This window comes from Aedes albopictus, chromosome 2 (genome assembly GCF_035046485.1).
Source record: "Aedes albopictus strain Foshan chromosome 2, AalbF5, whole genome shotgun sequence".
NCBI classification, from domain to species: Eukaryota; Metazoa; Arthropoda; class Insecta; order Diptera; family Culicidae; genus Aedes; species Aedes albopictus.
In genome coordinates this window covers 288,070,693-288,082,526 of record NC_085137.1, presented here as the reverse complement: position 1 = coordinate 288,082,526, position 11,834 = coordinate 288,070,693, and the positions used below count along the sequence as shown (strand labels likewise).

The following is an 11,834-nucleotide window of genomic DNA, read 5'->3' as shown; positions in this document are numbered from 1 at the left end:
GTTTAACCCTTCAGCGCGCGCGCTGTTGTAAAAAGTACAACACTACCAAAAAACCTCGCTTTTCGTATACAGCTCGAGTGCGGTGCAGTTTCGGTAGCTTGATGGCGCGCGTCCTGGAAGGTTAACATTGAGTGCCAAGAGACGTAACCAACGTAAAAATGAGGCATTTATTTATTATTATTAGTATGTAACAAGATATCTTGTACCTTGATTATTATTTTTTTATCTTCCGCAGCAGTTCGATTGTACGGGACGCTTGGATCGATGCATTTGACATTTCAGTGCTGTCGTGTTTACTGAATATTGTTCCCACAGTCACCTAGATAATCAAACAGCATTCAGAAATCGACAAATTTCAAGTATCCCCAAACATCCTTATGCACAAACATAGTATCAAGATTCCATGACAAAAGCATAAATAAAACAATTGCTTAACGGATCTTCGACTGAGAAAGTGGAGAAAGTAGAATAACTAGCCACAGAAGTTCAATGTCGCGACTGTTCGTGTGACTAACATCTAGTTTGCCATGCCCTTACAGCGTTTACCAAAACAAAAGGACCTCTACAAGAAGGACACTTTAAAAAATGCATTTATATTCACTTAGTCGAAACCAGAGAAAATACATTGTTAGATAAATTCCCGAACTTTGTAACTGTAAATGCCTATAGATATCCAAACTTTGAAAGAGCGTCGCGAATTAACCATTATAAGAGATTTAGGGTCTGTTATAATTGACGAATTAAAATTAATTTTTACTCAAATTTGACAGTTCGACACTTAAACTTGACAGTTCTGCTAAGGAAATAATTATCAAACTGTCAAGTTTAAGTGAAAATTAATTTTAATTCGCCAATTGGAACAGACCCTTATTAGTATGTATCTCAACGCATTGACTCTGCTAATCTATCATCAATCATCAATTTCTATACTCCTGCTAAACCATTAAGATGTCGTAATCTATTTGCTCTTAACAGTCATCGAACAGATTATGCGAAATTTGATCCTTTAAATCGAATGATGAATCTCTATAATCACTGCGCATGTATAGATATAACCATGTCTCGAACAAATATGGAAAAAAATACTTTAATTATGTTTAACGAAATAAATAAATAAACTCTTCCGCAGGGTAAACAAATTATCCAACGTTGATTGGTCCTCTTGACACTCAGTCTGGTTTTCATCAGCGAAGGACTCCTCATTGAGTTTGTTGAGCAGAACACGTGTCAGTATCCTGTGCATGGCATTAAGAAGGTTTATCCCACTGTATTTAATACCCTGGGCCCTTTCTGTATATTGGGCATATTGTACAAGCCGCTTTTTTTATGTCATTTTGCTACCTAAAATTTTATTTCAAAACGATAGTTACGACACTGAAGGGTTTTTATTGAAGTGGTGATGAAAAATGGTCTAGAAATTTCAATTAACATTAGAAGAGTTCATATATGTAACCGTTAAGTTACAAGATCCCCAGATTTATTTTAATTTTGTGCATTTTGTCAAGGAAACTGTAGTGTTTGTTTGATTAGTGTTTGGTTTTAATAATAGGTTTTGTTAGTTAAATGAAAAAAATGTAATTTTGCATTAGTTTGTTCGAATGTTGAAATCTGAATGTTAATTGTATTTTAAATCAACTGTGGTCAAAATGGGCGGCGGGCGAAAACTTGAGCTGTGAGTACAAATGTAGGCAACCTGGTAGCATAATGGGTGGTTGTTTGCTACCAAGGCAACATGGAGTAAGGACGAAGGAACATATGGAAAGGATGGAATGGAGGGCATTTTAAAGGGCTGTTTGCAGTTTAGAAGGAATTTCTCAGCCTATCTTGATGCATGGGAAATTCCTTGCCTGAAACGCTCAAGAAACCGTTTTTTCTTTGATCGCAGTACGCAGTTACGAAGGAATGACAGTTCAAATGGCAGTCACCGTTGAAAGTTTCTGCCAGGAATTGCTCAAGAAGTTTCTTGAGCAATTCCTTTCGAACACGAAACTGGGCTTAAGGCTTGAGGCGATCGCCATGATCACTTTGAAAACGGCGTTCGTGTGTGATAGAAGTGAGTTTCTTTTGAAAGTGGCTTTGAATAGTTTTTCGTTCTGTGAATCTGCATAATTGGAAAAAGCAGCCTACGTTCATTCAGGTATGCCCTAATTAGTGGCCTTGGTAACACTAGTTCCTAATTCCTGGTTACCTTACCTATCAGGACCTTTTTGACCTACCTTTTGGTACCGTCACGGAAGCGCCACCTCACTGTCCACACGATTCGGCCCTAGATCGATAATCCGGTCTACGCCTAACCGTAAAAGACCAGCCTCTCGGGTCACAGCAACCGACCGATAGAGAGTTCCTCGGGATTACAGCCCTAAACGTCAAGGAGGACCCTTCTCGGCGTGGCCAATACGGTCTCGTCCGTGGTCCGTCAATCTTGCCAACGAAGGAAAACGCCGTAGCCAAGCCCAGGTCACGAAAGTGGCCTTACAGCAGTGGAACGCTATCCCACTTGCCAACCAGACCGCCAGAACCGCCATTCCAGTCGGCACAGAACAATAGGGACCGACACCGCCAGCCGCCATTGCCGTTAGTAGCCATCAGCGAGCGCTCGCCAGCACATCACCGGTACGTACCCAACGATCCTGACCTACCACAAACCGCCATAGCCCCTTGCCGCCATAGCCATAACCGCCATAACCGCCACTGCGACAAATTTGTTTGCTGAGCTAATCATTATTGCAATGCTTATTTCTCAAAGGCACAGACATGTAAAGGAAATGGTTATTGGTTATGGGATCAAATGAATAAACGAGCCACTCTCTTCGGTCTGCATATTTTATTTAATAGCCTCTAAAAGAGTACATAAATAGTATAGATTGGTACGCACAATTTCCGATGCTAAAAAACACTAAAAGATAAAACAAAAAAAGCAACCATTCTAAATGGATTGAATAAGCAGCATAAGTTCTTCCTTTAGATAATCACTGAGCTGCTGGGATTCATTTTCGTAGCTGAAGTTGAATAGAATAGTGGGGACCAGCTTGAGGTCGTACAGTGACTTGTCAAAGTCGGCCTCTGTGAATCGTTGCTCGGTCGGTGAGATCAGCACAAACTCCGAAGCCTCGTGCATCAGGCAGGACTGGACAAATTCGTACACCTGGGACAGCTTTTCGTACACGTTGAACGTTCCTTGAAGAAAACACCCGTTCGGGAAGCGAACCCTTATCAGCGTGAACTTGTATCGATTGAGGGTTCGGAGTTCCTCCTTTTCCCGCATGGCTTTGGTCTTCAGGATCTGGGCATCCTCCAAAGCTTGCGTGCGTCGTTGCTGTTCGCGTTTAATTTCCTCTGGGGAGATACGGTAGAAGTCATCCGGGAGGTTCGTCCTACGAACCTGAGACGGCAAAAGCACCTGGATGTTCCGATCCAACTCCAAATGAATGGGTTCGGAACATTTGAGCGCTTCGACGAGACTTTGGAGCGATGTCTCGGCTTCCATGTTCTCCTCCGACCAAATCAAGTACGGTTCGTCATCTAGGGTGATTTCAGCAAAACCTGCTGCGTGCAACAGCTCCAAGGCTCCTTCACAGACCTTGATTTTGTCGCAGAACATTTTATTGGTCATCCTAATTTTCTTGTATTTCTCTTCATTAGGATTGTTATATATGTTCTCCAAACATTTAATAAGAGTTTCTACACAAGGTTCATACTTTTCTTTGGGATTACAATTGTATATGATCAAACATGCTGACAGGCCTTTCTCGTGCTGCATTTGTTCGTATAGGAACTCTCTAATCTTAACCTTCCATTCCTTACGGGGCAATACTTCGTCGCTGATCAGCGGACATCGGAAGAATACTCCCTGCACTGCCAAATCCTTTCTTTCGCCTTCAGAATTACTATCTCCGCTGGATCCTTCCTGTGAAGCTGCTTCTTTTGCTTTGCGTTCCATGTCCAGTTCCCGCCGAACCTGCGCCTTTATCGCCGCCAGCGAGGTATTGAACTCCTTCCTATCAGTCGAACCTTGGACGCGTGCCATTGCGGCTTCGGCGGCTGCCTTCGCCTCAGCCGAGAGTTCCTTCCGCTTGGGTGGTACATAGACGTCCCTGCTTGATGATGACTGCCCCTTCCGTGATGAACTTGCAGGCGGAGGAGCTTCGGAGTTGAGCTTTCGGCCGGAGCCTGCGGCACCGAACTTAAGCTTCTGCTTGGCGATGAATTTCTTTAGCTTGTTGGACATTTTGACGGCGTCGGGTCTTTCGGCTTAGATCCTTGGGCTGTGCTCCTTCGGTAGCTTGAGCCGCGCCACAGATAGCTTAAGTTCTTCGATTTCTTTTGCGGTACCTGCAAGTATGCAAAACATAAAACATAAATTATTTATCTTTTACGTTGTGGAAAAAGCAAAATAGACTGGATATTCCTACGATATGCACTTGGAATAGCTTTGGTAGAGTCTTTTGTGCAAAGATTGATGGCTGTTCGGGCCCGTATGACGTTGATCATCAATAATATGTAACTTCTTTTTCCGATCAGCCTAGATAGCTGGGTAGTGTCGGTAGCGTAACCAGTTGAACCAACACTGGTTAAGAGTAGCACTACGGACCGCCTGTTCCAGTGGTAAGAGTCTACTAGTCAGGTGACCCCTAATTCAGGGTGTTATGCGGCTTATTGCACGGGAACAAGGCATAGCTAGGGGTGTTTAATAAAAACCTAACCGCTAACGGAGCCAGTGGAGTACCAGCAATACCACAGAATGGTTCTGGGCCAGCAAACTGTAAATTGGAACCACTATTAGCAAGCTCGTCTGCCATTTCATTCCCTTAGGGTGTCTACTTATAATTCAAAATAAAATTCGCTGAGTTTTCCAGGTTTTTCCAGATGAAATTTTGAAAGTTTATAATTAAAAAAATAACCCAAATTTTCTAAAAAAAATATGAAGGGTGACTAAGGATATCATCGGCAGGTTTATTCTCTTCATTATGAGGAGGTTTTGTCGGTCAAATTGCCTGAAACTTGATCATATTCAGCTTGATTGCGAAGGATTCGATGCCAACTCTGAGTTCAACAGGTTTAAAAAAAACATGACGAAGATAACAAAACTGCCGAAAATACGTAAGTTACCTAACTCTCGCTGGATTCCTCCTGAAGATCCGTCCAAAACTATTCAAACTCCGAGCGATGAAATTGCGAGAATAGCTTCTTATCCGTAGCCACTCTGTGTTAAGTTTCGTTCAATCGGTACAGCCGCTGGCTGAAGACAATGTCCGTGTCTTTTTAGTGTTTTTCCGGGATAGCTATTCAATAGTTTATGTCGGGATTTTTACCGATAGTTTTCCGATATTTCTCTTGTTTTCCTCGCGGAACTTCATCCGTAGCTGCCTTCAGGATTCCATGAGGTTTTCATAATTCCTTCTTGGATGTCCTTAATATTTCTTTTCGAAATTACTATTACGTAGAACTTTTATCGAGATGTATCATTTTTTCCCAGGTTTTACCTGAAGTCGAGATTTCTTCAATAACACTTTGCGGAGTTTCTCGTAAGATTTTATTTGAATTCCCTCGAATATTTCTCGAGCAATTTCTTATAAGGTATTTCGTAAGTTATATCAGGAGACATTCTGAGGAAAACCTGTAAAAGAATCCTTGCAATAACTTTGGCAGAAATCCCAAAAAGAGTATCCAGAATTTCGGGACAATTTCTGGTAAAGATTCCGGGAAGAATTTTGGGAATAATGCAGAGAATATCTGTAAAAAAAAATCAGGTGGATCACTGCAAGAAATCCGGTACATACAACTACAAGGAACAGCCTGGCTCTGAATGAATGAAAGAAAGAGAGAAAAGAATTCAATTAGAAATATCAGCAATAACTCCTGTGGAAATCCCAGAACACACTCTGGAAAAAAATCATAGGAGAAAGTCCAGGGTAAATTAAGAAAAATTTTGAGAGGCATCTCATGACCAACATCTGAAGGAATCTTCTGAGAGAAGTTCCGGGAGATACTCCAAGAGAAATCTCAGGTAAAATTTCAAAATAAACCTCGCGAGGACCTTTAAGAAATTCCTGTAGGAGACCAGGAAGGACATCTCGAAGAAAGCCCATAGAAATTGTTTGAAGATATCACAGGAAAAAAATGAAAAAAATCTCTTGCCGTAAATTCGTTAAAACTCCTTCAGAAATCCTTTGGTGAACTTTAGTAGAAACCCCATCAATAACTCCTTTAGCAACTCTGAAAGAAATTCTGGGAAGATTTTCTGGGGAAGTCCCAAGAGGAACACCGGAAGGAATCGCGTAAAATCTCCATGAAGAATGCCGAAAGAAATTCCACGATTTATTCCGACAGAAATTCTTGTAGAGTATTCAGGATAAATTCTGGTAGAAATCCTACGAGGATTTCTTTGAGCAAAACACTGAAGGAACTCCGGGAGCAACACCGGGAAGAAATAGTATCCCTGTGAAAATTCCAGGAGAAATCGGTTGGCATTTAGGAAGCCTGGAATGAATCCGAAAGTATACCTTTCCGGAAAAAAATACGGAAGGAATTTTATAAGAAAGCCTAGGAGACATTCCAGGAGGTATTTCTAAAGAAGTTCCAGAAAGAAAACCTGATGGAATTTCTGAAAAAAAAATCCTTGTAGCGAATTTTCTATATGTATGGATTTTTACTACCAGGTTTTTATTCATATGACCCAATGTTTTTTTTTTATCGGAGTAAAATCTCCCTGAGTACTCAAGATATTCCCCGAGCATTTCAGGTTTTTCCCTGTTAAATAAAATTCCTTGAGGATTCCCGGATTTCCAGGTAGTAGACACCCTGCTTCAATGCCACAGTGACCTGGAACCAGTGAATCAAAATTCAACCATCGCGCAACAATAATGACAATGTCGCAACCTGTATTTGTTGCGACAAACAAACCCATGCGACATAAGTTTGTCCCAACTTGAAAATAATGGGATTAACATCGTACACCACGAGTTTAGAGATTTTTAAGCCTTGCATTGCGATTTTCGAACGGTAACTTCGAGTCGGTAAACACTGCAACTCTGGCGAAGCTCTATCATCAAACAGTTTCGACTTTGGATTAGCAATAATTGATTATTCACGAGTTGAAAAGTACGCAACAAATTCAGCTTCCGTTTTGTCTGCAACAAAAAATTTCGAGATCATGTCATTATCTGTTACCAGTAGGGATAAAGAGTAATCGTCGCACCTTCTTTGTTGCTTGTTTTGTGCCTCTTTTGTCTGACAATTCTCTTCACTGCCTGGAACCCAGTATAAGTTTACTGAGTTCCCTTGGCACAACCTGCTCAGTGAAAGACATTCCCAGACAAGCTTTGAAGTACATTTGTAAGCGCACAATGCTTTTAGTGCAGCTTGACTATCTGAGAAAATTCAAATATTTGCATATGTATCTGTATTTTCTCTCAATGTGCATTTCAAAATAGCAAGAATCTCCGCTTGAAACACCGTAGGATAGTGTCCCATCGCCACTGAAATTTGTATTCCAGGGCCGTAGATTCCTGTTCCCGTTTTTATTCCAACTTTTGAGCCATCTGTAAAGAATTTGATTGACCATTGACGAACAGTGGGACCTCCGACTTCCCAATCTGTGCGAGTAGTTTCGTGCAACTTGTAGGGAGCATCATGGTTCTCCACAGGTTTCATCCAGTCTTTAATCATTTTCATTACTGGCCTATTTTGGAAGTATTGTGAAATGCCCAGGTGACCAACAAGATCACCTGGCATAAACTTTTCAATACGTGCAAGTCTCAGCAATTCCTTTTCTGCTTCTAATTGCACGTACTCGTGCAAAGGTATCAGATCGCATCTAAAGCTTTTGATGGAGTGCTGCGCATCGCTCCTGTAAGAGCAATGGATACAGGACGTTGAATTTTCGCAAGCTTTGATAGGGTGGTAGCCTCTTTTGTTTTTGGCCACCAGACAAACGAAGCATACGTCACTTTTGGGCGGATTATGGCAGTATAAATCCACATTATCAATATGGAACTTCGATTCATTTGATATGTAGCTGTCCAGTTTTTGCACATTTGCGTTTCCGCGTACTCGGTAAACACTTGTTAAGTGAAACTGGCTTCAGACACCTGAATGTACAGGATGTTTTGTTATTCATGAAAAGGCTCGTGATCACGACAATGGCACGAATTTCCTAAATGAAGGTGAACATCTCAATCGAATCACTTCAAACAGATATTTTGAACCCTAACATGACTATTTTTTATAGCAATCAACTACGAATGAGTGTAATTAGTTATCAACATTATTTACATCACTGTTACAAGTTAAAGTAGCTCTAAAAAACTTTTTCCCTTTGCAACATGTTTTCATTGTAATTTTATCAAGCTTCTGACCAAATTATTGAAAATCTCCGTCTCAAGTTTTTAAAATACCTACCTAAGATTATGTAGGGAAAAAATGCAACAGGTTGCGTCATTATCAGCATAAGTATGTAGAAAATTGCTTGTTTGAAGCAATCGTCTACCCACTCAGTTTAAACTGGTTCGAAAGTCGAGTCATTCCATTCCTTCATTTACCTCACTCCCGACCTTGCCTAAGAAAATCAATACTCACTGGGACGAATGAAACGATCGGTGATAATCCTTCCGTACTTTCTCCAGTAGAATCCAATCAGCAGCAAATTTACGCCCAAAATGATGAGGAATGTCTTGCAGATGTGCAACTGGAACTCGGTGAACTCCAACGGGCTGCCGACGGATTCCAGCCAAAGTTGAACGGTGTCCTTCAGCACGCACCAGATGTTGGCAAGGATGCTGAAATCGAACTGCTGCTGTTGATGTTGTTGTTGTTGGGATGAGTAATATTCCGTGTCGAGTGTTTCTGCGCCGTCCTCAACAACACTAGACGAGGCTTGACCACCGTCGGGATTTCCCGCAGATGAGGGAAACACGAGTTGGAAAATTTTAGTATATTCCGACAGCAGGGACGTTATGTTAAATATCGAAAATACATTGAAGCTCATTGAGATAGCTTTTTGGTGGAAAAATACGTTTTTAAAAAACTTTTCACGAGAAAATGATGACAACGAACGAAATTTTCTTTTGTTTTGCTCGATTTGTCAGGATTTTTGTTGACATAAGCCCAATGAAAATTAAGCGCATGCGATTCTCTGTTAGACCAATCCCACTGCTGTCGCCGTTGTCACAGAAGCAACTGAAGTGTTGCAATTATTCGAGCAAATTTGGCTTCACTTCTGCACTCAGCATAAACTTCAAGATTTTTCAAAGATGAATTCCAAGGGACTTTTCTTGGACTGTTTGAAAATAGCCGTTCAATTTCAAGGGACGTTTCCATGAAATGATGTACCTTCAAGTTGGGTCTTTGGCGCGAAAACCCAAAGGTGGGAATAAAATTTTGGGGTTTGCGTGCAATACTTTAAAGTATAAATCTAGATTGAGTTTAAATAAGGGCGAAAGTAACATGAGAGAGTTCTCTTCATCGACTCTCTCTCTTCTGCAAATTAAAGTGACAAGATGCAAATTCAATCAAACTTTTTTACACTTAAACGCTAGATTGCATCGCAACCTAGCGATTTATGACCAAAAAGTGCAACCATTCTTGCATCTTGTCACTTTAATTTGAAGAAGAGAGAGTCGATGAAGAGAACTCTCTCATGTTACTTTCGCCCTTATTTAAACTCAATCTAGAAACACAGACAAACAGACGTAACACTCTGATAATTCACATCGTACACCTATTTAACGGTCTTTTTCAAAATTTGATAGTTGGCCAACTGCCCAACCGTGGCGCTCGCATCGTTTTTGTTCGAGTTTGACGTTTGCTCACTACCGCCACCTAGTTGGTGGTCGGCCAAACATAGGCCTTTTAGCATTGGGCGAATATGTTTTCGTGACTATGATTTGAATCGAAAAATATTCGAAGTGTTACGTCTGTTTGTCTGTGCTAGAAATCTAGATTGAGTTTAAATAAGGGCGAAAGTAACATGAGAGAAATCTCTTCATCGACTCTCTCTTCTGCAAATTAAAGTGACAAGATGCAAATTAAATCAAACTTTTTTACATTTAGACGCTAGATTGCATCGCAACCTAGCGATTTATGACCAAAAAGTGCAACCATTCTTGCATCTTGTCACTTTAATTTGAAGAAGAGAGAGTCGATGAAGAGAACTCTCTCATGTTACTTTCGCCCTTATTTAAACTCAATCTAGAAACACAGACAAACAGACGTAACACTCTGATAATTCACATCGTACACCTATTTAACGGTCTTTTTCAAAATTTGATAGTTGGCCAACTGCCCAACCGTGGCGCTCGCATCGTTTTTGTTCGAGTTTGACGTTTGCTCACTACCGCCACCTAGTTGGTGGTCGGCCAAACATAGGCCTTTTAGCATTGGGCGAATATGTTTTCGTGACTATGATTTGAATCGAAAAATATTCGAAGTGTTACGTCTGTTTGTCTGTGCTAGAAATCTAGATTGAGTTTAAATAAGGGCGAAAGTAACATGAGAGAAATCTCTTCATCGACTCTCTCTTCTGCAAATTAAAGTGACAAGATGCAAATTAAATCAAACTTTTTTACATTTAGACGCTAGATTGCATCGCAACCTAGCGATTTATGACCAAAAAGTGCAACCATTCTTGCATCTTGTCACTTTAATTTGAAGAAGAGAGAGTCGATGAAGAGAACTCTCTCATGTTACTTTCGCCCTTATTTAAACTCAATCTAGAAACACAGACAAACAGACGTAACACTCTGATAATTCACATCGTACACCTATTTAACGGTCTTTTTCAAAATTTGATAGTTGGCCAACTGCCCAACCGTGGCGCTCGCATCGTTTTTGTTCGAGTTTGACGTTTGCTCACTACCGCCACCTAGTTGGTGGTCGGCCAAACATAGGCCTTTTAGCATTGGGCGAATATGTTTTCGTGACTATGATTTGAATCGAAAAATATTCGAAGTGTTACGTCTGTTTGTCTGTGCTAGAAAATTTCTATTTTAATTTAATTTAAAGTATATACCGTATTACCCCGCTAATACGACACCGACTGTTGTCGAATAACCGGGGTAAACTTTTAATTCGACAAACTGGTTACCCTACATCAGCATGCTCATTGACATTTGGCAACCCTATTTTTGTTTTCGTGTTGATTTCCGGGTTTGTTATGAAACATAATTCCAACAGATATTGCGGCGGTGCGGATGAAAAACTCGTTCTTTCTACGATTGTTGCCATCCCCAGTTCATTCCGGTTGTTCGCCAGGCGGTTTGGGTGTCGAATAGCACCAACTGAGAACTTCCGGAATTAGCGGCTGCAAGAGGAGCTGCTGCTGTTGCGAGTATAAGCACAATATCAAACTGTTTCGCATTTACAGTGTACATCGCTGTGACATTTGAACACTTTTTAATTCGACATTTGTCGAATAAGCGAGGTACGAATTAAAAAGTGTCGTATTAAAGCGTGTCGAACCAGCGGGGTAAGACGGTATCGACAATGATTTTTCATAAGGGCCTAACTGACCTGATCGATTTCTCTTCGTCGACTCTCTCTTTCGCTAATAACTTGATCAAAACAAACTAAATCCACAGACAAACAGACGTAACACTCTGATAATTCACATCGTACACCTATTTAACGGTCTTTTTCAAAATTTGATAGTTGGCCAACTGCCCAACCGTGGCGCTCGCATCGTTTTTGTTCGAGTTTGACGTTTGCTCACTACCGCCACCTAGTTGGTGGTCGGCCAAACATAGGCCTTTTAGCATTGGGCGAATATGTTTTCGTGACTATGATTTGAATCGAAAAATATTCGAAGTGTTACGTCTGTTTGTCTGTGCTAAATCATT

The 11,834-nt window shown here is 40.8% G+C and overlaps 1 protein-coding gene across 1 annotated transcript; it reads right to left on the bottom strand.

The window, feature by feature from the left end:
- Window positions 1-2,805: 2,805 nt before the first annotated feature.
- On the bottom strand, window positions 2,806-8,718 carry LOC115266550 (UBX domain-containing protein 6). Its single transcript, XM_029872840.2, has 2 exons — window positions 8,578-8,718; window positions 2,806-4,332 (listed from the first exon to the last, which is right to left on the bottom strand). Exon 2 carries the CDS (start codon window positions 4,226-4,228, stop codon window positions 2,927-2,929), a length of 1,302 nt encoding a protein of 433 aa, XP_029728700.2. The 5' UTR covers window positions 4,229-4,332; window positions 8,578-8,718; the 3' UTR covers window positions 2,806-2,926.
- Between the last annotated feature and the right edge of the window lie 3,116 nt (window positions 8,719-11,834).

What these genes read in the sequence shown, in the direction of transcription:
- LOC115266550 (XM_029872840.2), bottom strand. Translation starts at nt 4,228, where the DNA reads ATGTCCAACAAGCTAAAGAAATTCATCGCCAAGCAGAAGCTTAAGTTC.